Source organism: Meleagris gallopavo, chromosome 2 (assembly GCF_000146605.3).
Source record: "Meleagris gallopavo isolate NT-WF06-2002-E0010 breed Aviagen turkey brand Nicholas breeding stock chromosome 2, Turkey_5.1, whole genome shotgun sequence".
In the NCBI taxonomy this organism is placed as follows: Eukaryota; Metazoa; Chordata; class Aves; order Galliformes; family Phasianidae; genus Meleagris; species Meleagris gallopavo.
Window position 1 is genome coordinate 44,377,267 of NC_015012.2, and position 27,802 is coordinate 44,405,068.

Sequence of the window (27,802 nt, forward strand, 5' to 3'; positions counted from 1 at the left end):
CAGTGTGGGTGTGGAACAGTGCTTTAGGCCAAATAGAGTCTTGTTTTGGTTCTCAGTACAGATGTCACACTGGTAAGCTATCGTGCTGTATGTTCACTTGCACTCGGATGTACCAACAGAACTGCATACATGCTTGCTCTCTGCTCCATCCCACTCAAAAGTGAAAAAACTCATCTGCAAAACTTCCTAAAGTGATCAAACAAACACACTCTGGTGTGCTAAGATGACAAAAGTCATATGTCAGTGGAATTTCTATTCCCTCCTGTTGATGGGATGAACTACCCAAGGCATGCCCTGCTCCATCTCCTCAACTGGAAGCTGTTGTCTCACCAGCTCAGACACCAATGCATACACTGAGCCCTGCTGAGCTATCAGATGAATTGCCCAACAGGATGGAGGATGGAGTTCAACAGGCTGAGGTGTGCCTCAGCCAGGGAACAAGGCTGGATGCAATGGCTGTTCTTCTCAGGAGTTGCTTTCCAAAATGGTTACTGAAGAACCAGAATGTGAGGAGGATGTTCACACAATGTTTGTTTGGGAAAACCCCTCTGTTCCCCTATGGCTGGTGTCACCAGTCTTAGGGAGTCTTACTAAGATATTTGAGGGCAGCTCAATAGCAAAATCCTCCAAATGCCATGCAATATCTAAAACTAGCTTATTGGCAATACAAGAGAATTTCTAAGTGCCACTAGAGGTTTTCCAAGAGAAGGAACACTAGTATACCTTACAAGTGGAGAGAGAACCTTCTGCCAGCAAAACTGGCAGATGAACCCAATAACTGTATCAGTCTTCCTCCATGATGAAACTAAACCTGGCAAATCAGAAAAGGGAGTAAGCATACCTTTGGAATGCTTTATACACTTCTGTAGCAATTAATTGGATTTTCGCTGGCCCAAATTTTAGCTGAGAGCAGATGTATCAGATACATGCACTGAGGAGCTGTGTGTGTGCAGCTGGGAGTACAGTTTGAGGGCTGCTTGTGCAGGGAGGTCCTTTCCCTCTGACCTGAAGCATTCACAAAGGAAATAGCCTGTTCCCTGCTTTTGATGTAAAACAGAATTAAACACTGATAGGTGAACAGTTAAGTTGTAAATGGTCAAAGGTTTGTGCTTTTCTTAGCTGTAAAAGATGTTTATTGCAAAGTAGCAATCCCATTTGGGATTCTTAACAGTTTCCAGGTATGACTTCATTGCAACTCAGCAGGACTTGTTATTAATAGCCCTACAAAATATCACATTACTTATCACCTCTGTTTACCTCCAAAGTTCATCATTTAGTTTTGTGCTTCATAAACCTGAGAGGTCACTGAGTGCTCCTGGGAGAGACATTAACTCAGTGACACCAACCTGCCCAGGGATTCCCTCCAGAAGTACTAGGCAAGCTGCAAAGTGGTTTCATTTTGACTAGAAAAGAGGAACAATAAAACTTGTTTTCAGAACATTCACCAGTAGAAATATGCTTTAAATGGCCGAAGCCTTTGCCGACAGATGTTTTTGTCCAAATTCACACTTCTGATGCTCAGATGCAGTGCCCTGAATCTCTTCCAGTTCTCCATCATTACTTACATTACTTAACACAAGCTAATTGTTTACAGGGGAAGCAAATGGAGAATATCATGAAAGCACCTTATGTAACTGCAGTTATGAAAACATGAAAGAAATCATCCCACGCAGTAAAAGAGATTGAAGATGCCTCCATCTCCTAAACACACATACGCCCATTAACACTGTCTAATAAATCCACATGAAACAGCTGGAACGTGTTTGACAGATGAGGCTGTAGCTTGGGACAGCCTCTTCCAACTCCTTCCCAGGGGCGCAGGACAGGGAAGGCCCCTGAGGGCCAGTGCTGTGTCCTGGGGACACTCACCGACCTTCAATCCTCTCCTTGCTCCTTGTCATAGAGCAGTCACCTGTGAACCATGGCAAGCTTGGTTTGGGTACCTATAATTAAGAAATGCCAGTTTGTACTTGTGGTGTCTTGTCTGCTTCCTATGTGGGATACAGTGCTATTCTTTAGCTCTTCAGATCCTAATAGAAGTCTGCTCTGTTGTGCCTTCTTGGAGTTGTCTTTTTCCATGACCCCAAAGTAGCAAACAACCTGTTATCTATATTCAGGATAATTCTGATAATAAGGTCCTTCACTCACACACATACAGGAGAGAGAATAACAGGACTTTCATAATAGTTACGCCCTCAGTTAACTTTAAAGCACTGGGAAAAGGAATTATTGTCTACCACGTACTTTACGCTTACAGACTGTCAATAACAAGAAAGGACTGTCTGGGAATATGAAGGTGTGGGCAGCTTTGCATGCAGCAACCATGAGACAGTGGAGTTCAGGGTCTTACATGGAAGAAACAAGGCAATAAGTGGAATTGCAATGCTAGACTTCAGGAGAGCCAACATTGACATCTTCAAGGACCTACCTGGAGATATCCCATGGGTTAGAGCATTGGAAGGTAAGGGGGTCCAAGAGAATTGGTTAATATTCCAGTACCAAAAGTTTGTTTAGAAAAGGCTCTTAAGAAACAAAGGTTGCAATGCATGGCTTGACAATTGACCACATTCTTTAATTATTTGTCTACAGGTTTTAAATAAACACCTCAGCTGTGATGTAAGATCACAGTGAAGGTAAAAGCCGTGAAAAGCAACAGAGTTAGATATTTTAATAAGAAGCAAGAGAGAAAGATGCCAACCCTGGATGACATTTTAGAGCACATCGGAGAATTTGACAAGTTCCAGAAACAAACCTTCTTCGTCCTGTGTTTGCTTTCTGCTGCCTTCACTCCAGTCTATGTGGGCGTCGTCTTCTTCGGGTTCACCCCCGAGCACCGCTGCTTCAGTCCTGGCGTGGCAGAGCTGAGCCAGCGCTGTGGCTGGAGCCTGGCAGAGCAGCTGAACCACACCGTTCCCGAGTGGGGCAGCCATGGGGCCGCCTACAGCAGCCGTTGCAGCAGGTATGAGGTGGACTGGAACGCAACGGGTGTCAGCTGCACTGATCCCCTTGGCAGCCTTGTGGGCAACCGGAGTTCTGTCCCACTTGGCCCCTGCCAAGATGGGTGGGTCTACGACTACTCTGGGACCTCCATAGTGACTGAGGTAAGGAACAGTTTGTCCAACAATATCAATCTCACCTGCAGTCCTTAAACTTACCTGGGGTAGAAAGAGGGGTTGAAATAAAATTTTCAGGCTGAATTCTAGTAACATTTGAATTGATATTTTCATAATTGTTTTTAAAAAGAAAAAGGGAGTGCATTCATTGATTTACCAAAGACTCCTCTCCAACTTTTACAAAAGCTACATTTGGCCATGTTCCTGGCTTCTCTCAGCTCCTGCAAACCATATTGCTCAGTCAAGGCTGGGAAAACTCTTCACTACGCAGCAGTGCCGTCTGAAGGCAAAGCACAGCCATAGAAGGCTCCGTGGATGGAGATCCTTGCTCACAGACCCTGCACACAAATTGCCCTGCTGGCCTAGTGGTAACAGTGTGGAACAGTGAGATAATACATGGCTAGGAGTAGTCCTTGGCATCTGAGAAGGAAACCATGCTCCAAGCATCTTCTAAATTTCAAGCAGATATGGGAGAGGAGAAGGGGACATTTCTCTGAGCTTTTTTATTTTTCCATTCAAAGATTCTCTGCCTTCGTCATTCTGTTCTTTGTCATTCTGTTCTTCGTCATTGTGTAATTATTTTCCAGGGCATAACTTCTCTGTAAGGTCTGGAAAATCTGGATGAGATGTATTGCAGATGTTGGCTTTAAGAGATTACATATTTTATTTTTCAGAGTCTGTTTCCTAGTTGTTTTTTTCATTCCACTCTTTTCTATTCCAAGTTGCTTCCTTCCATTATCCCTCCTTGAAAAAACATGGTTTAAGTTGAATGTTCCCATTCTTCTGTGACTGTCTGTGCAGTTTAACCTGGTGTGTGAGGACTCCTGGAAGCTGGACCTCTTTCAGTCATCTGTGAACGTTGGGTTCTTTATTGGCTCCGTGATAATCGGCTACATAGCAGATAGGTATGTAACATGTACAAAGGTGTGAGATGAACTGCTTCTTTCAGTGCTCTGCTTCCTGCATGTCACTGAACAACATTCATGACTCAAAGGGGAAATAAATGCGCCAAAAACTTGTTTCAGAAGGCCCATGTATCTCTTAAAAATGAATGGATCATGGTTCCTAAGCCCTGGCTGCTGTGATCCAGGGATCCATGGAAGTGTCACAGTGTTCACTCTTTCAATGGTTTTGTGTGGAATTTGCATATTTACAAGTGAAGAGGTTTTTTTTTCTTTAACAGTGGCAATCTGCAATATGAGCTCATAGTTTTAAATGAAATTTTATCTTACATACTAATAACTATTTGCCCATCTTGTAATAAATTTGTCTCATGTTAGTTTTAACACTATCCAGATGGCTGTAAATCAGCTTTAAAACATGAATATTTTTCCCAGATGAAGAAAAAGTTACTTCCTAAATCTTGTCTTGTCCCTCTCTCTCTCAGCTGGCTCTGTACACAGCTGGGTATAGATCTCATTATCTCTCACCTCCTCTTTACTATCATAAATGTCAGTGTGACACATATCTGCTCACATTTTTTTTAGGTTACACTCAAAACAAACATGCTTTGTAGCTGACTTTCCTGTGCTTTTTTTTTCCCCACTACAATGATAAGAGAGGCTGAAATTGGAATTTGGAAGGGGTGAAGTTAATAGGGAATGAACGGTCCTACAAAGGCTTCCTTCCACAGAGTCAGCCAGCTTTCCAGTGTACTTGAAAGTATTCCATCCTTTTTACATTTCAATAATGCACAACTTATGGAAGTAAAGGAGGAGATACGTAGAAGCCTAGGTGTGATAGGACATAAAACAGCAATGAGCAGATCCCACAGCTACCAGGGGCTCCACTGTTCAAATTACCCTTCAAACACAGAGATGAACTAAGCAATAATGACTAGCAAAAGAATTTCTTGACAACATATGGTTACGTGGTAGAACCAAGGATCACAGTCCCAGAACAAATTATATCTGATATGCTCTTTCTGTTTAAAAACACTAATCAGGCAAATTATAAGACCTGAAAGTTGGATATCATTGCTGTTAAGATAATGCAAATACATGTCATAACACTGAGTATTTTTCTGCTACTGTACTTACTGACACCCTCTCCCCATTCTCTATGGTCTTAAAGCAGTGCAAGCCTTGAAGAGCAAAGCAAGATCTCGTATCCAGGTGCTTAGGACAAAAACAACTTCAGAAGCCTAAAATTTAGTAGACAGAATGAGAAAAAAAAGGTCTATGAATTATGTGTTTCCTGAATTTGAAACATCTATCCTCTATCAGGAGTGCATACGGAGTGCTGTTTTTTCCATACATTAGGTGCCTGAAATCTGATGTACTTGGAGCAACTCTTGAGAACATTTTAGGTGCTTCAGGGGAGATTTCATCAGCTCATCCCAAATGTGCCTCTCTCAGAGGGATTAGACCGACTCATTCACTTGTCTGGGCTCTGGGCACATTTCCAAGCACTGGTATCTTGGAAAGGGCACTCCTGTTTCCTTAGACAGCAGACAAGGTCAGTGCTAAGATTCAGTGTTTGCACCTCTGTCATTTATTGCCAGGCCTCTAGGAAAAGGCCATCCAGGAGAGGACATCTCTTGTGGTCTGACAAGCCCCTCATGGGCTGGTATTTGAAACAGTCAAAACATCAGTATGTCAGACTCACTAAAAAGGAAAGTATGAGAGATTTGATCAGCTGCTTATTGTGTAAAACAGAAGAGTTTTATTTTGGCTGGCATTTATTATCATGCTGTTTTTGTCAGTGCACACTAACTAATTTAATGGCTTTTATAAATCAAACTTCTAACTGAATATATGTCTCTGTCAGCTAGAGAACAAATGCCTTTCTAGTGCTCAAGTAAGCTTGTTTCTTTTGGAAACATTCTATTTTTGACTGTGTACGGGTGAGTCACAGTGAATGACAAATAACAGGAATGCCCAAAACCCCCTTCTAGAGGAACTTAGCAGACAGAAAGATTAAATGAGAAAACAAGTAAAGATAACAGTAATCAAATACGATCTACATTAAAAAAAAAAAAAAAATTGCAGCTTTGAAAGATAGGATGAAGGGCCTCAGTAGAGCATTTATTGAACACATTTACTAAGTCATTAACCAGAAGTGGTGGCCTGATAGTACAGGATGAGGGAGTTCCCTGAGCTTCTCTTGAAATGAAAAATGCTGTAAAGGGAATAGCAGACCCAGACTCCTACTCAGAACAAGTAGAGAAAAGGGGGACAGGGAACATCCTCAGCCTCTTCACACCCTTTGTTCTGCCACCTCACCCTGTGTGTGCAGCATGGTGAGCATGGTGGCAGGGGAGCTTGGCCAAAGCAGGTGATGCTTTCTTTCTGCCCAAGCACCATGTGGACGCTTGGAATCTGTCATCAGCCAGTGCAAATGGGAAAAGCACCAGAGCTCAGGAATAGAACAAAACAACATGGCTCCTACATTCCTCCTGCTTTTCAGGTCCTTTCTGTGGTACCTCCATTTCCAAACATATCTCAGAAGAGATATAGTCCCTCTTCCTTCTATTAACTCTTGCTTCTGGATTTGGCCACTACACACCATCAGTCTGACTGACTCTTCAGGCTGCTATGGCAATGGCAGTGCTAAGCAAACATAGTAACAACTTGTACAACTTCCACCTCAGCTCTTCTCCACAAGTCTGTGCCCCACTGGGTGGTAAGCAGATGAGAGGAAAAAACCAGGGAAGTGATTTTGGAAGGAGAGGTCAGCTCCTTAAACACACCACGGGGTAGATGATCAAAAACTTATTCAGATCAGAACTTGGGGTACTAATAAAACTTTACATTCCTTGTACCTGAGAAAACACTTGGAACAAAATCTGAAAGAAGAAAGCAACCTTTGTTTCATAGAATCATAGAATGGCTTGGGTTGGAAGGAACCTCAACGATCATCAAGTTCCAACCCCCCTGCCACATATAACCTGTATGGAAGTCGGAGGCCCTGCATGGGTTTGTTTCAATGGGTTACTCATGAGGAATCTTTTTGCCATTCAGCTAGGGTTTTGTGCAGCTGCAAGCTGAGCCTTTTTTCATCTTTTTTTCTTATTCTTTCCCTCTACAGGTTTGGCCGCAAGCTCTGCCTCTTGATCACAGTCCTCATCAATTCTGTCTCAGGGGTTCTCGTGGCCTTCGCACCCAGCTACATGTGGACAGTGATCTTTCGGTTGATCCAGGGGCTGGTCAGCAAGGGGGGCTGGCTGACAGGCTACGTCCTGAGTTACGGCACCTTGCAGTTCCTCTCACCGGGCAGGACCCCTGGGTTAGCAGCAGGGCTGGCCACTGCTGGTGTCCTCTGGTGTTTGGGGATCTGTGGAGGCAGGGACAGCGTGCTATTTACTGCCCAACTGCATTTTGTTGCTTTAAACCGCCTATGAGTCAAGCTGTGTTTTCTTTTGTGAGCTGCCTGTCTGAGGGTTTGCAGGCCTACAGACTTTGTTATCAAATCAACATTTTATTCCTGGAAAACTTGCACCAACTTGTACACATATATAGAATAATTAGAAGGCAGCTCTAGACACTAGGGAGCATTTGTATCTTAAGTGACACGCCAAATGAGAGGACAAAGTCTGGGCACAAGAACTGAAAGTGCTGCAAAGACATCCAATGCTTTTCCAGGAAAGGCAGCAAGCAGCACTGCAGGAGATAACATTTGTGTTTCACAAACCTTGTACTAAAATGGCTTTGCTGTGTCAGGAGCCAGCAGATGCCAGCAGGCTGCTGGTGCTGCAACTAGTACTTGGTTAGGTGGAATGAGAGAGAGAAAGCTGTATTTGCCCTTGTTTTGAGTGAGGCCTGACACTACTGGTAGAGGGGCCAAGTCCCTAGCTGACTGATGGAGACTTCTGCAAAGCTGAGTCATGCCACATGGTCATCCACAGCTGCAGCCACACTGTCAGTTGCCTCTAAGCAGAGCAAACCACATCTTGTAGACAGGCAGAAAAGTGGCACCAGTTGTCTCCTGCACCGAGGCTGCAGCCTGTACCCCAGGCCAGTTCTGCTTCCCCAACTAAACCCATGTCCTCACACGATGCCATAGGGTCCCTGTGCCTCACATAACATTATCTTTGTAGCTGCAGAATTTGTTGGCTTAAGCTTCCGAAGGACAGTGGGCATCATCTACCAACTTGCCTTCACTGTGGGACTCCTCATCCTCACTGCCGTGGCTTATGTGCTCCCACACTGGAGATGGCTTCAGCTTGCTGTCACCCTGCCCAATTTCTTCTTCTTACTCTATCAATGGTAAGTTCCTAAGTTTCCAGTGTCACCACTCCCAGCAACCCTAAATCAACAAAATAATCCAGTGGACTATACCTGAGAGTGCAAGTTTCTTTGAAGAGGTCAGACATAGTGCTACCAGTGGGACTTCCATAACAACATCAGATCAGATCTTGTGTTTTTCTTTCATTTGGTTCTCCCTCCCCAGGAGTTTATTCCAAGACATCAAGGAGCAAGGAACAACCTGTAACATGCACAGTTGCCTTTTCCTGTCCCTTAAGTGTCATGCTTGTATGCACTGCAGGTGTCTGCCCGAGTCGCCCAGGTGGCTAATAACTCAGAAGCAAAATGACAAAGCTACAGAAGTTATTAAGCGCATTGCCAAGAGAAACAAGAAGCAGCTACCTCCCTCTTTCCAGGTGACTGTACTGCATCAGGCAAGCAAAGCTACAATATTAGAATTACTGTGGTTTAGATTTGGGAGCAGCTTGATGACCGAAAGCACTGCAGTTCCCTAATGTACAAGTGGCTTTTCTTTGTCTGCCTAGGACTCTAACAGCATGGTTGAGAAAAGAGGCTTGCAAAAATAGCCAAGAGACAAGAGACATTCTTCCTTTAATTAATACCAATCAGCACACAGCAAATTCACCCAATTTCATAACTGAACATTCCAAGACATCCTCATTCATTCTTTAATCTACCACTTCATGTCATGCAACAGCCTCATACATATGGCTGCTCAGACGTGGGAACTGTCTACATACATTTTCATATTTTCTTTCCCCAAAACACTTTGGAGAAGTTATTTTACTTTCATAACTGATAAATCAAAACTAACATCTTCCCATAAACCCAGAGGAAAATATTCCTTGCTTACCATCCTCTCACCTGCTAACTCTAGTCTTTTATCCTTCTCTCACTTGTGATCCCAGAACCTCAAATCTGAAGAAGATGGAGAAAAGCTGAAACCTTCATATCTAGACCTGGTCAGGACACCTCAGATAAGAAAGCACACATTCATTTTGATGTACAGTTGGTAAGGGAATACTTTCGCAACCTACGTGGAGGTGTTGTATTCAATTCCTTAAAATGTCATGGTTGATTTAAGTTTTTGCTCCAGACCAGCTACGAATCTGACTCCTTTACATAAGCTCTCTCTCAAAGAGTTTGATTTCACCTGCCTGTTCTTTACATAGGTTCACAAGCTCCGTCCTCTACCAAGGGCTCATCATGCACATGGGACTAGCTAGTGGGAACATTTACCTGGATTTCCTCTATTCTGCTCTTGTTGAGTTCCCAGCTGCCTTCATCCTCTTGTTAACAATGGATCGCATTGGCCGTCGCTACCCATGGGCTGTGGCAAATGTGATGACGGGTGGTGCCTGCCTTGTTACGGCATTAGTCCCAGACAGTGAGTCACTCAAATCTCCTCAGTCAATGAAATCTCTCCACATCTCTATGTTATTGTTCTGGAGAACTGAAAGTAATCTTTGCAAACCTGGCCCACGTCAGTATTGTGATCCAATGAACGCAAATTCCATAGAAGCCTATGTATGCCCAGTATCACTATTTACGCCAGATAATGAGAGGTTTGAGGAAGGAGGTCAGTTACATTTTCAAAATAGTACCAAATAAGATGGCAAGTCTGCCTGTGCTAGACCACAAGAAATGCCCTGTTAAGTCTTTGATTTTTATGTGGCTTAGAATTTAGATTTGGATGCTCCATTCTGGGTGTTCATCCCCCAAACACCATCTTTCCTGTTTCTAAAAAGTTAAAATGTAGCGACACACACTTAAACACCATCTGGATAGATTGCTTCCTGCAGTGTAGGATGTTGAGCAACCACAGTGAAAGGCACTTGGCTTTTATTCAGCCGAGTATTCTCTACAAGGCCAGAGTCTCAAGGAAGCATGTCCCACGAGAGCCACTGACTGGAACGTCTTTCCTTTCTTTTTATGGAGCATAGTTAGACTAAAACCACAGAAATAATAGTGCCAAACAACTGTCAGTTCACAGCAGAACAAGGACAGAAAACAGAAAGTGTCATGGAAAAAAAATAATAGGAAATAACAACAAAGCATTCAGACAATAGATATTTCACACGCAGCTGGGAATTGCAGGGATACAGAGGGGACTGATGTGCTTTTCCACAGGAGCACTGGGGTGGGAGCCTTCCAACTGCTGCCCACAGCTGCAGTTGCTACCAGCCATGTGCAGCAACAGCAGTCTGCTCAGCTCTAGAGGAGCTCTGCAGCAGTGGTTATCAGCAGCTGTCAGTCTATGAAACACTGCATTCCTCAGTGGAGTAAATGAGGGAGAGAGTCCATGCTGTACATGCGTTAGTAGCTGAAACCACCATCCGAGATCAGACTGGCATCTAAGAGCCCATGGGGCATGCAGCAGTGTCCTGGACTGGCACCCACTGTGGGGCTGGGATATTCATTCATTTGCAGCAGATGCCTCTATCTTCAGGTATGAAAGTGATCACAGAGCATATACCAAGAGAGAGGGGTGACAGGACCAGCTTGTCCCTGCTAGAAAGCCATCAGACGTCTCTGTGCAAAAGTGCAACCAGAAAAGCAGCTGTGAACTGCTAAAAATGGCATTTTTGCATAAGCTTTTGGTTAATACACTGAAATACCCAATTTACTTTGTGTCATCATTTCCTCTCTGTGATGGCCTCAAACTTCTGTTATTTACTTGAATCACAAGACAATCATATTATAAATTATTTGAAGAATGAAAGAGAACATAATCATGCTCAGATCTCATGACAATTCATGAGAGTAAAGATTATCTTTTCTTAAATTAAATCTTTAATGCTGATCTATGTTAGCAGCAGAAAAAAATTGGTTTTGTATTTCAACCTCAATATACACAATGTCTTTCCAGCTCTTTACTGGCTTAAAATGACCGCAGCATGCCTGGGCAGGATGGGAATTACCATGTGCTATGAAATGGTTTGTTTGGTAAATCCTGAGCTGTATCCAACTTCTCTCAGGTAAGTGTACCTCCTTCTGTTAGAGTTAGGCAGCGAGTATCTGTTTATGCACTTGAGGCTATCATAAGGAGTCACCCTTTGGACCTCAGAAATGCCTGTCGTGGAAGAAAAAGACCACCTGGCAAATAGCAGAAATGTCATTTAAAATTGAAAGCCCACCAGTAAGCTATTCTTATCACTATGAGGAGCAGCAGAAAAGATTCCCTGTGAAGAGAAAATACAGCGCTGTTTGTCTAAGCCCAGCACTAAGGCAGGAGTACCTAATGGGATATGTAAGAATTTTTTTCAGATATCCTTCACATATCCCTCTTTCAGGGCAGTTTGGTGAGCCTGGAGTCAAATGCTCATTAACACCTCTGTCCCATGATAGGACCGCCATCATATTCTCCCTCCTCACCTATTTTACATTGCAGTATTCCTCACAGGAGAACGCACAATGTGTGCTTTTCTATGTTCACATTGATAAGGCCTTTCTCAGTTCTTGCCTTGTTGTCTCCACAGCTTGTTCCTCTGCCCATCAGCTGCAACACCCACAGCAGGGTGCTGGCCCCTCTCTTCCACCCTACTCCAGCCATGGGTGGCAGCAGGGGGGTTGCACAGCACTCCCTGCTGTGTGAGGCACTCCTAGGCTGAGCTCCTGACGTGGGCCAATGTCTTTTTCTTCCAGGAACTTAGGGGTGCTGATCTGCTCATCCATGTGTGACATCGGTGGAATCATGACCCCCTTCATTGTGTACAGACTAGCGGAACTCTGGCACGAGCTGCCCTTGGTTCTCTTTGGTAAGAGAGCTAGGATGGGGTTAGCTTGCCTCAGCCTAGATGAGTGATTTTGGTGACCTATTTCCCCACTGTTAAAAAAAATAATGCTTAGAGAAACGAACATATGCATATCAGATCTAGATTAAGTCTCTCCCATCTGGCTGTTGTAAATTGAGCCGAATGCACTCCCTTAGTCCTTTCAACAAAGGGAATCTCATGTTTTGGGAGATGCTCTCTCAAGCTTTTACTTGCTCTTACTGAACCTTCCCATGCTAAAAAGGTCTTGGGGTTCAGTGCTACACATCTGCAATGTAGTCAAGACTACATGGGACTAGAGGTCAGCACAGGCTGGCCTCTCTTCTCCTGCATCTCTTGCATACACCTCAGGGGCCTAATCCCTCAGTGATCCCACTGTCATTTAGAATGGATGCTCCTGCACATATTCATTCTGGCATGCCCAACGGCACCTTCTATCCTGCATGCGGTTGTAACAGGGTCCAAAACTAAGTAGAAGGCAAAATGGGCTGTATAGGCTAATAGTACCCTTTCTTTCACATCCTAATTATAGCCCAAAGCTAGCTATCATCACCCCCATCACATCCCAGCAGAACAAGTAGAGCCAGAATCTATTTCCTTTGCACTGCACGCACAAAGCAAGGGAGCCAGACTGCTTAGGGACCTATGGACCGGGCCGGTATTCCAGGCCTCCTATGCCCCTCAGAGATGTTTGTAATCACTATTCAATCATAAGCTGTGTCTCAGTTAGAATTAACTAGAAATTTGGAATAAGCTGAGGCCTGATCCCTGTGTTGCCTTTGTGAGCCTTGTTCTTGCTTTCTCTCTGCAGCTGGGATTGCTTTTGTTGGTGGTGGCTTGGTCTTGCTCCTTCCTGAGACGAAGGGAAAAACTCTGCCTGAGACCATTGAAGATGCTGAAAACATGCACAGGTATGGTGCTTCAAGCACAGTCCCCACAGATCAGAGCAGCTTTCCTTCATGGCAGCAAAGCCCTCTTGTTCCCATTCATCACCAGAAGTTCAGTTGGGAACCTGACACTTTCTGGCCAGGCCAGGTTCTGAGTGAAACACAGCACACAGGAGAGGAAGAAGTCTCTAGAGGGAAGTTCATACAGGCAAATACATACCCAGAAGTTACTGTAAAAACCACCTAGAATAACAGCTTCAACAGTAGGAAATGACAAAGTTACTAATGCAACTGCTAACATGATTTTCAGACGTCCATGCAGCTGCAGTCAGCCTACAGAAATTCTCCTAATTACTTCTTTTCCTGCTGTTCTCTCAAATAAATTGATGTCATTTCAAAAATTGCCAGTGATGGGAGAGTTGTTAAATTTAGTCTCCAGTGAATTTAAGCACATGGGTTATTTAATGGATAACGTTCTTTGCCACCCAGAGCATCATCTGTCTTTCCCTTTTTCCTTCTGCAGACTAGAAAGAAGCAAGGAAAACACAGTTTATCTTCAAATTCTGACTTCAGAAGCTGTACCCAAGTAAGGCTCTGCTTTTGTTCCAAACCTGCTTCTACTGGGCAGCAGTAGAGGGGCCAGCACAACAGCCCCACCCAGCCACTGAGGAAAAAAACATGCAGACACAGCCCACCCTTCTCCAGCTTGTTCTCTTGCACTGCCACCAGCCACAGCCATGGCAGTTGACTCCATGGATTTCCTATTCAGACTCTCACAGATCATCTTCCAGTGAATTTCTCTATTTGTCTTCTCAGCACTTTCACACTTCCCCAGACATCTGACAGCAGGACACTCATGAAATAATGCTTTCTTCACACTTGCAGCTCATTTCCATATCAAGCAGGAATGTATTCGTACTGCCAACCCACCTCCACACTGCACCTAATTTTACATGATGCTGAGCAAGCTCAGCTCCTACCACCCTATAGCAAGCAAACACCTCTGCAGAACACACTTAGGGAGTCCATGAGTATCCACTAGAACTTCCCACTTAGTTTTCCAGAAAAGGTGGAATAAACCTGGTGAGGGGGAAATCTAGTTCCAGACCAACTTTTAAGCTTTGGCACCCCAGAATTTGATTGGCTATGAGACAAGCTGGAAAATGAAAAGGAAGGGAAGAAGGAGCTGCAGGCATCTGAGCCTTAGGCCATGAGGTCTGAGTGCTACTACCCTATCTTGAGGGATCAGTGATAGGGCAAGAAGAGAAAGCCTCATCACATACCTCCACTGGGAGCAGCACACGCAATAATACAACACAGCGCTCTGTACAATAAAGTCCTGTTGTTTTAATATGCATTGCTTTCCTAATGCTGTAGTTTGGGCTTTTTGCATGGCCAAGCTCTAAAATATCTATGAATAATATGAATTAAGGAAAAGAAGAGGCACAAAGGATCTTGCTTTTTAGGTAGACCTCTATTCATAACATGCTGAAATATAACAACCGTAGTTTGGAAGTCCTCTTCCCTGGCCCTTCAGAATCTCATAAAGTGGTTACATCACATTCAGCAGCTTTTATTTTGATTTGCCTCCTGACTAGTCCCGTTTCGTGGCTCCCCTCACCCTGTTTTCTGTACAATGTTTTTGACAGGTTTCAAATCAGTTTACTACAATAAAAAGAACAATTCTGACAGATTTCTTTGATATGGAGCTGAGACCTCTTGGCAATCACAGCAGAGCAGCTTCATAGACACACCCAATTGCATCTTCACAGCCCCTCAACCAAACTCAAGGCTAAATTGTTCACTGCTGACCCTGCAGTAAATGTTAGTTTTGCAACTGCCTGGGCCAGTGTCATCTGAAGGCCGTGCTCAGCAAGACAAAATACTTCCCTGCCATCAAGGCCCACACAGCAAGACTGAACATTAACTGCTGCTCAAGCCTGGTGAAAGCAAGGGTAAAGTCACCACACTGACAACCAAGTAGTCGTCCTGGAGCAATTGGATACTGCCAGTGAGTCTAGCAGTATTTTTGCTCAGCTGGGTGCTCTGCCTCCATAGATGACCATTAAGCAGCATCAGTATCCTTACCAGAAACCAGTGCTCCAACATTGCTAGGGGCCAGCAAGGCAAAAAACAGCAAAGGAAAACCACAATACCTCATGCCTGTTCTCCCCTGGAATTGCAAGATGTGAAGGTTGCTCAGTGGGGTGGAAAAGGAAAAGCAGAACATGATCAGGAGAGATGAGCAATTATTACAGTGCTACCACAGAAAGCAGAAAGGGGAACAAGGCACAAAGAAAGGCAGACCCCAATTCTGAGACAGCTGCAAATCATGAAAAGTGCTGAACTGTCCCTAACAGATCCAACTTTGCTCCTAATGCTCCCTGAGGCAGAGGACTACTGGACAAGTCTCAGCTCAGAAACTCTACCCTATGTAGTAAGATTAGAGACAAGGTTTGTTCTCATCTCAGTTCTACAACAGAAGTACATCTCTGTTATGTTATGCTGCCCATGCAAGACAAAATAATGAAGTCAGACGTCATGGAGGTTTATAAAGTTCATTTGGAATGGACTCCACAATCCCCAAGTTAAAATCTGCCCCATGTTGAGGTCAACACAGTTTGAGTGAAAATTTTCCAGCCCTAAAACATTTGTATTATAGGGTACAGAGAGGGAACAAGCTATGCAGTAATAGGGACAACCACATCAGAAAACCTCAAACATTCAAATGAAAGAATAGACAGAAAAAATAGTATTCCTATCAGAGGAGACTTTCAAGATGCAATTGTGCAGTATGCTACATAATCTCATATAGGCTCCCTTTTTCAATGAAAGGTTGGACCTGATGATCTCCTGGAGGCTCCTTCCTGCCTGGGTTGTTCTGTGATTCTATGAACAAAGGGAAGCAAGACAGAAGAGAGTATTCATTCTAATTTATTTTTCATGCTAGTGCTCTAAAGGAGACTGCCCAGAAAGTTGTGCCTTCTTCAATCACGGGCTACTTCTGATGTTTGGACATGGAGATAGATCTTTTTGTCCTTTGGAGTGCTTTGCCTGCAAGAACATCAAAATGTGAGCAGCAACCAGGAAGTAATGCATTCAGCTAACACCTGATTTCAGGTTCATTTGCTCTGCCTCTTCCCCAGAGAAAACAAGCAGTTAATTCTGAAGTCCTTTAGGATTGCTCTGGCTCCTCAGGAGTTACCAGTGCTTCACTTAGCATATAACGTAGCTGTTATTAACACTGCACTTTGTTCCACAAAATCAGCCAATTTCTTAAAGCACAAATTACAGTTATAGTAGGGTTGCAGCCATTTTAAGATACAAGCCAAGTTATTCACAGACAAGTAAAGGCCTATGGTGCTTGTTTTCAGATGCCTAGATGAACACTAAAGCAGAGTCCAAAATCCCCTTGACTAGAGTCTAGGAGCCAGCTAGAAACTTGTTGAAAACATAGGAGGCAGCAAAGTAACAAATGAGCCTCCCCAAGGAGGTCTGCTGTACATTTCGTACAATTTCAAGTGAAACCTGCCAGCCTAACTCACCTGTGAAAGTTTTCAACATCTTCGACGGTTTCAGGCAAAACTCTTCCTTTAGTTTCAGGAAGAAACAACACCAATCCACCCGCAATCAAACCAAGAATAGCTTCAAATCAAAGAAATGCACAAAGAGCTTGTTAGCATATACATCGCTTTCTGCTGGCTCCTGGCAGAAAGGACTTATAAGTAGGGTTTTGGTTGATTGGTTTTGTTTTAAAGAAAATGAACACAAGGCTTTATATGCAAGACCAGCACGCCATCTATAGAGGATCTGGCAGCTACGCGGAAATAGCAAGGAGTCAAGTTCAGTTGTGAGTTACACACTGAGCTAGGTGGGGTAATGAAGACTGGACTGACATCTGTAAAGAGGGAAAAACCCTTTTTATAGCCTGAGCATAAACCAGAAAATGGATGCTATTTACATAACAAGCTTTAGAAAATACATATCCAACATAGTAATTCCTGCACAATGTGTTTAACTTGCTCACTGATAGTTTCATTTACCCACTTTGTACATGTTTTATGTCTATATTTTGAATCTACTAAGCACTCTCCCAAATATAGTGTCAGTTAAGAACTGCATATTGCCATTCAAGACATTTCTCTTGAAACAATGTTCTTCTGATCCAAAGATTCAGAGAACACAGACCTTGACCTGAAATGTTCAGGTCACTAGTTTGCAAGTGCTCATCTTGCATTTATTTACTAATCTCTTTCCAAACAGGTGGAGAAGAGCCAGTTAGAGTGTTAGAAAAGCTGAAGCATAACAACTATGCTTGTACTCCATTAAAAAAAGAGGGGGGAGAAGGGAGAATTCTGACTTTGGCTCTGACCTCTTAAAGCACAGTTCCTCTGACTGAGGAACTACATCTCATAGAAGAGCAACAATTTATCAGATTTAAATACAGCAAAACAAAACCAAAACCCATCTCGTCTCATCAGAATGTTGGAACACTGTTAGCATTTCACCATTTATCCAACTTCATCTCGAGCTTCTTTTAAAATGCAGGGAACAATAATGACACAATGACAACATTACAGATACGAATGCACAGGCAAGTTCCAGGATGCTACAAACTGAAGGTTACAGCACATACAGATGTGAAAGTGCACCTGCTGAATTTGGAGCTACTGTCCCAGCTGCTTTTCCCTCTCTTCGAAATCAGGACCCCATCACTGCACCCCAGGAGCAGCTGGTGAGGAAGTAATGTGGCACTTACTGAAGACTATCAGAGGCAACTCATGCCAGATTTCCACCAGCCTGTAGACGATGAAGGGGACAGCAATTCCACCAACATCACACAAGGCAGAGCAGACCATCACACCAAGGTTTCTGGTTTGACAGCAAAGGAATCACATTAGCAAGCACTGCAAATGGAAGAGGACGGCACAACTCCGACTTTGCACACAGCACGTGGCTTCACAAACCACGAAACACCAAAATAGCGTGCAAAGCTCTAGTTTTCCAAAGGTGGGCACATCCATGAATTACTTAGACTTAAGTACTGTAAGCATAAAAAGCTTAGCAAATAGCAGGAGTGTAGTATACCTGTATTATCTCACAGGTGTGAGAAATTTCCCAAGGTTAAACATAGAAGAAAATCAGGCTCAAAGTGTCTGAGGGAAATGTCCAAGCACAGTAAAACAAAACCATTAGCTTCACCTCTTAAATGACTTAGCACAAGGAGCATCAAATAATGCTTTTATTAATGGTTACATACCAAACAAAATTCCAACTATCTTCTACTATGTTAATTATGGATATAGAAATAAGATTAAGAGTCTCCAGTGAAGAAAGGAGGATTGAGATTGCTCTGGTCAGTTCAGACACCTTCCCTGCACGCAATGGCTAATGGTCACTCAGGGGAAGGAATTTTTGAGAACTTTACTCCCAAGCTTTAGTTAACTGCAGTGCACATAGCTACTTGTGAGCTATGCACATCACAGTCCAATAGGAAAAAAATCCGTTCTTCAGGTCAAGAGCTCAAGTTCACATATTCTCCATAGCAGCAGCCACACTGGACACATCCATTTGCATGTAATTTTGATTCAAATTAAATACAAATCTAGGCAGTATGTGAGACTTCAGATTCATCACCTGCCCTGGTTCTGTCCACTTTTCCCTTTATTTCATCTGCGTGAATTTTCATCTGCTTGAACCACATTGGTTTTCTTCATTAATCAATGTTTTACAGCACTTTTCTTCTACTCTACTTAACGTTCAGCAATAACGATATATGTTTGAAAGTATTTGGGGATTACTTAATTTAGCATAAAACATAAAATACACATTGGCTTCAACTATTTGTTTGCTGGCCCAACAGCAAAAGGATACACTTACCTGATGTACGTTGGATATAACTCAGTGTTTACAAAGCAAACCATTTCAAAAGCTATCGTGATTCCCATTCGACCAAGGCAAGCAGCAATTAATTTCAGCCAGTGTAGGTCTGCAGGTAAAATGCATTCAATACATTTAAATTATCTCAGTGATTTAGCAGGGATTGGTTAATACCAGTGCTATTTTAGCTAGATCTCTGATCCCCTATCACGTGATGTTTTTAAAGAACTCTCTTGCGTGAATCAGGAAATGAAAACAGTCAACACCAAATGAGCTATGGCACAGCACAAGGGACCCAGACATTTTGAGAGTTGTTATTAGCAGTGCTATAAAATCTGTTTCATTTCACTGAGGAGTAGCTGAGGTCCCTAGGTTTGCTCAACCCAGAGCAGAGGAGGCCTCATGGTGCCCCTGCAGCTCCTTGTAGAGGGAGTGGAGGTGCAACACTGAGCTCTGCTCTCTGTTACAGCAACAGGACCAGAAAGAATGGCACAAAGCTGCATCAGGGGAGGGTCAGTTGGGAGGTTAAGGAAAGTTCTTTAGCAGGAGTAGCGGGGCATAGAACAGACTCCCCAGGACACTGGTCACAGCCCCATGCTGCTGGAGTTCAAGAAGCATTTGGACAATGTGTTCAAATATACATATGGTTTGAATTTTGTGTGTTTCTGTGTGGAGTCAGGATTTGGACTCTGATCCTTGTGGGTCCCTTCCAACTTGGAATATTCTGTGATTCTGTAGTGCAAGGAGCACCCCTGAAGGTTGGGTGGGCAGCACCCACTGGTGGGCATGCATTTGCAGCCCTTCAGGGCTGTAACTCTTCAAAAAGGGAGACAGAATCAGGTGCTTTTTCTAGGAGGAAGTTCAGGGATGGGAAGCCTCACTCAGTTGACTCACCCTCGGGGATCAGGGCTGTGGCAAGGCAGGCAGCCCCAGCCACCAGGTTTGCTGTAGCCCATGGGTAGCGACGGCCAATACGATCAATAGTGACGATAATGATGAAGGCAGCTGGAAACTCAACGAGAGCAGAATAGAGAAAATCCAGATAAATGTTCCCACCCATTAGTCCCATGTGCATGATGAGCCCTTGGTAGAGGATGGAGCTTGTGAACCTAGGCAGAGAAGAATGTCCCAGCTTTGTTAGTCAGAAGCCACAGTCTATCCTGCTAGAGCATTCACAACCAGAGCTTCAAAACGACTCACCAACATTATCTTCTTACCAGTTGTACATCAAAATGAATGTGTTTTTTCTCATCTGCGGTGTCCTGACAAGGTCAATGAGTGAAGGACTCTGCTTTCCACTATCTTCATCTTCGAATTTAATACCCTATGGAAAAGCCAGCACAGTGTTTGTAGGAGCTGAGCACTCAACAAGCCTTGGAGGGAGAGGGACAGTCTGAGGCTCTATAACCAATCACAACACAAAACAGCCCCAGGGGGGGAGTACTGATCCTTTCTCCCCATACAAAAGGCCGTATCTGGGCAGAGTTCCCTAAATCTCCCCCAAGGCTTAACATTGGTCCCTTCTAGCATTCTCTAGCTTATTTCGGCAGGAAAACACCGTTTTTTTTTGCTTAGATAGCTATAAGACTTATGCTGTCACACCTCCCTCATTAGTACAATAGTGCTCATTACTTCTCTAACCACAAGACCAGACTTTCCAATATTCAAAGTACAATAAGCTTCCACTGGAAGGAACTGATAGAAGTTACTAGTGGGGCTCTTGTTTTTATGTGTATAAGCAAATACCAAGCTCACCTCAAAATGGGAAGGCATCTTTTTCCGATTTTTTTTAGCTATATCATTGACAATTTTCTTAGCTTTGTCAGTTTTTCCTTGAGATATCAGCCACCTGGGAGACTCTGGAAGGCACCTAGCAACACGAGTTAATGCTGTTATACCAAAATGCAATGTGCATGCAGTGTTCCTCCTACCTACTACACTGAGGAGAGAATATTTTGGTTGAATAAAGACAGTTATAGGTTTTTTGTTTGTTTTATATTTGTTGTTTTTTCTTCTCTCAGGAAGAATACAGCATCCTGCTGCTGAAAGGGAAAGAGCAGCAGCAATGATTTTAGTCAGATCAGGTTACTAATGAGAAATTGGGGCTGGGCTTTGAGTTAAAGCAGCATCAGCATTTTGCTCAGCCTGTTGACCACCAACTGGTTCCTCACAGGGAGCCACCATTCAGCTTTGCCTTCACAGGACAAGAAAAGAATGAACAAGCTAAAGCTGGCTTACCAATTCACAAGGAAGGAAAAAGGAAACAAAATCTTTATTAGTCCTAACAACTCAACCCATCTAGATAATTCATAACTCAAAATTTGGAAAATATTACTCATAAGGTAGGAGAGATCCAAAATGCAGATGAACTTGTCACCTTTTGGTTGGATCACAAAAAGCTGTTTTTCCTTGTTTCTTAAAAGAACATATAAACCAACTTGTGAAAACATGTATACATTCAACAAGCTTTCAATTTCCATTTTTCAGTGTAGGCTCCGTATAAGACATTTATTTTCTTTTATGAAATATTTAATACATTATTAGATCACTCTTTCATTTTCAAAGTGTTTTTTTTTTTTTTAACAGAAGGCAGGTGTGGCAGCAATGGTTAAGATGCAATGAAACATTGGCTGCTGAGGGATCCTATTTTCCACTCCTTTTTGCTGTGAACCTCCTCTTTACATTAACATGCATCCACATCCAAAAAGCAGTGCCAAATCTCCCTCAGTATCAAATCTTGGAGCAGAGATGCTGCTTTTAAGCTCATGGGCAAAGATGCAACAGAAACAGTCTTACCAGTAGTAGAGGATTAAGAAGCAGCAGGGTAAGGTGACAGTGAGCTGTAGCCACCGCCAGTGAGGGATTGCGTAAGCAATGGCATCGAACACCAGGAGCCCCACTGAGAAGGCTGCCTGGTAGAGGATCCCCACCGTTCTCCTGTACTGCGGACCAACGACTTCCGTCACTGCAGAGACAGAATGACAGCGCCACCAACCCCATGCAGTGCAAAACGCACAGATTTTGCTGCGAAACCGAATGCTAACCTACATTATATCTCCAACCCAGTAACAAGGCTATTTTTTTTTTATTTTTCCAAGCGCACCTTTTCAGCCAGTATCTCAACCCAAGCATGCAAAAATGCTCATACCACTGGATGGCATACAGATTTCCCCACCCTGAAGGCCTCATGATCCATCTGCATTTTGAACTACGTTATCACCATATAGGCCTAACACATTATGTCTTGCCAACACAGAGCTAAGGTAAAAAAAAAAATTCATTTATGAATCCAGTAGCATCATTTCAAGAAAACTTATTAGAGAAAGAACAGAACGTAGTCATTTAGCAACTCAAGGAGCTCCTTGGTTTAGGGATGACAGATTAACTAATATTGCAGAGGCAAAGGATGAGTACAGATAAAGACACCTCAGGCTCCATAAAACTGAGTCAAAAGCAGCTGCAGGGTAGATGAGCCCAGAAGAACAGAATAAGGAAGTTGCTCTGCCCTTGTACTCTTCATTGAGCACTCAGTATCAGTCCTCTGACAGTAGACAAGTTTACAGGGGCTTTGGGGTTGATTCTACATGACCCCTCTCACAAAGAGATTTCAAGGAAAATCCAGGAATGATGAGATGTAATTGAGAGTTTTGGGCATTAGCATTTACATTTCTGCCACCATCACAGTTAATTGTATCACTTGGAGCTTTTTAGTAGGGCTACTTGCCATGCTAATCCAGATATATATAACTCAACTGGGCAGCACTTATACTATTTCATTTGTTTCTTCAGTGATTTCTCGGTGGGGTTTTGTGTCTTTTTTTTTGTACAGGAGTATGAACTCTACAAATGAGCAGCCAATTAAGTCCCACACAGCTCCACCATGCACCAGAAGGTGGAGCTGGTCCTGGCCCTGCTGCCACACAGCTGCCAGCCAACATGCTGAGAGAAACACCAGCACAATATGGATCTTCCCATTGCTTCATAGTGCCCCTGGGTAGCCTTCATTCATCCAAGTGCACAGACACCCAAACAGCTTGCCTTTTCCTCAGCAAGTACATGCTGTTCCTCAGTTATTTTTAGGCTGTAAAGCCTCTGTTTGCCCTTCAGTGCTCTTTGTATCACAACGCCTCCAGTTTTCCCTATCCTCTGCCTGCTTCTTTCATATCCTCTGTCATCACCTTATCTGCAACTGGACTGCAGCAGGGCAGTTGCTGCTGAACCTGGGGCCGCTATTTTTCCCCTGCCAGCACTGACAGGAGGGGGCCCCAGTCTGCAGCAGGGGGCTGACCCACACAAAAAGCCTGCCTTGAGGTAACAGCATTCCTATGCCAACCTTTGATCTTTGAAGGCCACTGCCATTTGGGAGAAAAGAATCTGAAGTAGTCAGAGAGAAAAACCCTTGATGGTTTTCATATGATTTAAAAAACTTTAGGAGGTGTTTCTTTTAAGAGGTCTTTCGTTCATAGTGTTTGTTTTGTGTTTTTTTTTTTCCCCCCCCTTCATCTTTTGCAGCCCATCTTACTCCTGTGAGAAGGTTTGGACTCACCAAGGATATAGCCTGCAGTCCAGCAGCCCTTGCTGACCAGCCCTTGCAAGAAGCGAAAGATCACAATCCACAGGTAGCTGGGCACAAATACCAGCAGGATCCCACAGACCACATTTGCAAGAATTGTGGCTAAAAGGCAAAACTTACGGCCAAACCTGGATTAAAAGATATTAAATGTAAAGCAAAACAATATAGTCATGAAAACATAGACAAATACAAACTGTGTATTTTGAGGAAGAAAGAAAAACCACTTTGCTATAGAAGAGGTACACACACTGACTTTTAGTCCATCACTCGCTTATTTGCTTTTGCTTTTCAATTCCCTAAAAGCTTTTAGGTTTCTCAAAGGAAGAAAAACTTCCCAAATAAGAGAGCAACGAAAGACCTACATTTATATATGTTTAGACTGTGCTGTTTTCAAGTTCAGAACAGTTACTTAGTTGTCTATTAAATAAAATATGGTGAAAAATAAGAACAGATTAATTTATGATTCTGATACATCTGCACATACCAGAGTAGCAGATTTATATATTAGAAACTTAATCCTTAAAAAAAAAAAAATCTTATGTATGTCTCTTGCTGTTGATGGGCTGTGGTTGTCATTGAGAGATGCTTGGAGCCTGCTTTGCCAACCATCTCCAGGCAGGAGGATAAGGAGAGAGATAAAATGCCTTCAAATATCAGCATTTGCTTCTTTTCAGCCCCAGCTGCCTGAAAAAGGATGGCTCTGTACAGAATGTTAAAGATGTTGGGACTCATTGATTGCCAGACAGATGCAGCTGGTTTGGAAATCTCTGCATCTACAATTTCAAAGTTTTTCAAAAGGAAGGAAGATTATTTCCAGGCTGTAGCCACACTTAGTATGGAAGATGAAGAAATGACTCCAAACAAGCACCTCCCAGCTTTGTTAACATCCCCAGGACTCCTGCGTGGCCCAGCAGGGAAGTTTGGGCCTGTCATCCACACCAACTCTGCAGGACTTGCACAAATCTTTTCTGTTCTGTACCATTTGTTCTGTTACCAGGGACAGTTTGTTCACTTTAAGGCAAAGTACTCTCTTCTGACCATGACTGAACAGCCAGTGGATGGCCTTACTTTGGAGGGAGCAGAGACGATGCCCATTGCACAACTTCTCTCTGCCTTCAAGTTCAGCCACTAAACACTGATAAGGGAGGCCAGAGGGCTTTGCTGTCACCCCACACATACCTGTCTGCTATGTAGCCAATGTTGACAGAGCCAATAAAGAACCCAGCATTCACAGATGACTGAAAGAGGTCCAGCTTCCAGGAGTCCTCACACACCAGGTTAAACTAAAGGAGCAACCACAGTTAGAACTATAACAGTGGAACCAGGAGCTTGCTCACACCCACAACCTCCTTCACTTCATGTGAAGACATAAACATGTTCCTGGGCCAATGTTCATCTTATTGGCACCCAGGATACTCACTAAGTATCCAAGATCAGAAATAAGATCAAGCTCTTGGGCAGTATAAACTTCTTCCTGATGCTCTACAAGGGCAAACATGAGGCTTTTCTTCTCTCCGTATTTTTTACCTTTGAGCAAAGTGATGTGCTTTACTCTGTGCTACCCTCTCTCTTTTGCTTGGCTAACAGGCAGTACATAAGGAGCTTTAACAGAACCAGTCACAATCAAAAACAAAGTACATTGCTAAAATGCAGCATGACATATCAGATATCCTGTGGTGAAGGAAGTGACCTGAGGGCCTAGCCCTGCACCACCTTTCAAAGAAAAGGGGAAACAGCTTTAGTCTGAGAGGACTGCACAAATCCACACAGGCTGTGAGTTCTCTGGTGCCAGCTAATTTCAAGTGCCATCTGGAACTGGACAATCTCAGGAGATGACAGCGCATCCAGAGCACGCTCACTCAGGTCTTTGCAATAAAGATGCATTTGTTGCAGTACTTCTTAGAATCACTGAATTGTTTAGGTTAGAGTGGACCTTGAAGATCATCTAGTCTCAACTCCCTGCCATGAGCAGGGCTGCCACAGACTAGATCAGGCTGCCCAGGGCCCCATTGAATCTGGAGCCTGAATGCTTTCAGAGATGGGACATCCACAGCTACTCTGAGCAGTGTGCACTAGGGCCTAACCACTCCCTCATTTTAAAGCTTCCCTCTGACATCGCATCTAAATCTCTCCTCTTTTAATTTAAAAATGATTCTCCCTTGTCCTATCACCATCTTCAGGGGATGATGGTGAGATCTTATTGCTCTCTACAACAACATAAAGGGAGGTTGCAGTGAGGTGGGGAATCAGCTTCTTCTTTCACATAACTAGCAATAAGACTAAAGGAAATGGCCTCATGTTGCACCGGAGGAGATTCAGGTGGGACGTTATGAAAAACTTCTCAAATTGAGTGGTCGTGCACTGGCATGAGCTGCCCAGGGAGATGGTGGAGTCACCATCCCTGGAAGTGTTCAAGGAACATTTAGATGCTGTATTAAAGGACAGAGTTCAGCAGGAAAATACTGGTGGCAGGAGAGTGGCTGACTTGGATGATCTTGGAGGTCTTTTCCAACAGTAGAATCAATCTGAAAAGAACTGGTGGCTTATCTCCTCAACTTGATGTCACACAGCCCATACTCTGTGGCAAGAAATGGACTTAGAGCAAACACTGTATCACAGGACTACAGATCACCTGAACACAGAATGGACTTGCCCTTACATTTATGCTAGAAAGTTCCATGAAGGTTTTAAGAGATCACACAAGTCAGTTTTTTACCCACAAAAAATGTAACATGAAATCAAATTTCTCATTCCTGATAACTTATTATGTCGAATACTTTAAAACCTGAAGTAGTTTAAGTAGCTTCAGTATCTTTTTTGTTTACTCTCAGATGTTCTGAGAATGCAAAGTAATTAGCTTTTCTGCTGTTTATTCCTGAATTAAGCTGTAATCGTGAAAGGCACTTTTCCCCACCCACAGTCATTCAATCATATCCAAAACTAAAAAGCAAACTTGAGACTTTCATGTTTGAGTGGGTCACAGAAAGCACGTGTAGTTTCTGAAAGGCACCTGCTGAGATCAGCCACTTTTGTTGGAGTATTGCAGGCTCTTGATTTCTCACACAGGTTGTTTACACACTTCCACCAATAGGATTTTGTGTGGGATGGGAGTTTCATTAAAAGAGACTTTATCTACCTGTGGGTTTATTTGCTCCTCAGCTGGAGATACCTTCTGAGCACACCAGCATAATACTTTACAGCAGGGACAGAGCAAAGAGGATTTGCAGAGCATTCAGACTAAGTCCACAAAGAGAGAAGATCCTCTCTTACAGGTAAGTGCCTGTCTCTCTAACAGCTTAGACTACATCAACCAACTCCAGCACCCCTCAGCTTATCAGAAACAATACCACAAAAGAAGACAGACACATGCTTTTACCTCAGTCACTATGGAGGTCCCAGGGTAGTCGTAGACCCACCCATCTTGGCAGGGGCCAAGTGGGACAGAGCTCCGGTTGCCCACAAGGCTGCCAAGGGGGTCAGTGCAGCTGACACCCGTTGCGTTCCAGTCCACCTCATACCTGCTGCAACGGCTGCTGTAGGCGGCCCCATGGCTGCCCCACTCGGGAACGGTGTGGTTCAGCTGCTCTGCCAGGCTCCAGCCACAGCGCTGGCTCAGCTCCGCCACGCCAGGACTGAAGCAGCGGTGCTCGGGGGTGAACCCAAAGAAGACGACGCCCACATAGACTGGAGTGAAGGCAGCAGAAAGCAAACACAGGACGAAGAAGGTTTGTTTCTGGAACCTGTCAAATTCTCCGATGTGTTCTAAAATGTCATCCAGAGTTGGCATTTTGGCATCAAAACCACCTCAAATCCTTATCACTCTGGTCTGCAACACTGACACGTTCAATTGGCAGCAAAGCTATTTAAGTAACAAAACATTTGACCAAAAGTCAAGATTAACTCCATAAATTATTAAACTACATGTTGCAAGATTTTTTTTTAAGGTTTCATTTGAAATCAGACCTTAATTCACCCAGGCAGAATTTGCATTTAACCCCTACTCAGAGCACATATGTTCCTTACCTCTCACAAAACATAAATAAACAGTGCTGTGGCTGTTCTGTTGTATTTTTTTGTTGTTGATGCTGTTTGTTTGCTGGTTAGCCAATACTAACTTTCAAACATTAGCTATTTGAATTAATCTTTATTGATGACTTCTTCCTAATACAGTGGTTAGAAAGCTATTCTTGCAGAAGGTTAGGAAAAGCACCAGTTCTTCCCATTGTGCATTAGGCCCACAGGAGCCGCCCACTGGCCCCCAGAGCATGCACAGCCTAGTGTGAAACCTGCTCTGTGGACCAGCGCTTTGCACACAGCTCTTCCTGTCTTCAGGCAGATCCACTGGAGCCAGGTAACCAGACCTTTGCTC

The 27,802-nt window shown here is 43.5% G+C and overlaps 2 protein-coding genes across 2 annotated transcripts; one reads left to right on the plus strand and one right to left on the minus strand.

Annotated features, from left to right (window-relative positions):
- The first annotated feature begins 2,025 nt into the window (after positions 1 to 2,025).
- LOC100549764 (solute carrier family 22 member 2-like) lies at positions 2,026 to 14,626 on the plus strand. Its single transcript, XM_010707121.3, has 12 exons — positions 2,026 to 2,461; positions 2,590 to 3,101; positions 3,915 to 4,018; positions 7,143 to 7,297; positions 8,152 to 8,320; positions 8,601 to 8,715; positions 9,229 to 9,332; positions 9,493 to 9,707; positions 11,190 to 11,298; positions 11,966 to 12,078; positions 12,905 to 13,004; positions 13,504 to 14,626. Exons 2-12 carry the CDS (start codon positions 2,691 to 2,693, stop codon positions 13,568 to 13,570), a joined length of 1,662 nt encoding a protein of 553 aa, XP_010705423.1. The 5' UTR covers positions 2,026 to 2,461; positions 2,590 to 2,690; the 3' UTR covers positions 13,571 to 14,626.
- A 325-nt stretch (positions 14,627 to 14,951) lies between these two features.
- LOC100548843 (solute carrier family 22 member 2-like) lies at positions 14,952 to 27,507 on the minus strand. Its single transcript, XM_003204080.4, has 11 exons — positions 26,810 to 27,507; positions 24,613 to 24,716; positions 23,407 to 23,561; positions 21,657 to 21,825; positions 20,616 to 20,730; positions 20,078 to 20,184; positions 19,755 to 19,969; positions 18,861 to 18,969; positions 17,740 to 17,852; positions 16,526 to 16,625; positions 14,952 to 16,034 (listed from the first exon to the last, which is right to left on the minus strand). The coding sequence occupies exons 1-11, from the start codon at positions 27,218 to 27,220 to the stop codon at positions 15,968 to 15,970; spliced, it is 1,665 nt and encodes a 554-aa protein (XP_003204128.1). The 5' UTR covers positions 27,221 to 27,507; the 3' UTR covers positions 14,952 to 15,967.
- Between the last annotated feature and the right edge of the window lie 295 nt (positions 27,508 to 27,802).

Bases quoted from the DNA above. Each gene is read 5' to 3' on its own strand.
- LOC100548843 (XM_003204080.4), bottom strand. From the start codon at position 27,220: ATGCCAACTCTGGATGACATTTTAGAACACATCGGAGAATTTGACAGG. The intron at 23,562-24,612 runs GTATGTGTGGGG...CTTTTAATCCAG, and splicing joins ATTGGCTACATAGCAGACAG to GTTTGGCCGTAAGTTTTGCC. The intron at 16,035-16,525 runs GTGAGTTAGGCT...ATGTTCTTGCAG, and splicing joins GATGTTGAAAACTTTCACAG to GCAAAGCACTCCAAAGGACA.
- LOC100549764 (XM_010707121.3), top strand. From the start codon at position 2,691: ATGCCAACCCTGGATGACATTTTAGAGCACATCGGAGAATTTGACAAG. The intron at 4,019-7,142 runs GTATGTAACATG...TTCCCTCTACAG, and splicing joins ATCGGCTACATAGCAGATAG to GTTTGGCCGCAAGCTCTGCC. The intron at 9,333-9,492 runs GTAAGGGAATAC...TTCTTTACATAG, and splicing joins TTCATTTTGATGTACAGTTG to GTTCACAAGCTCCGTCCTCT.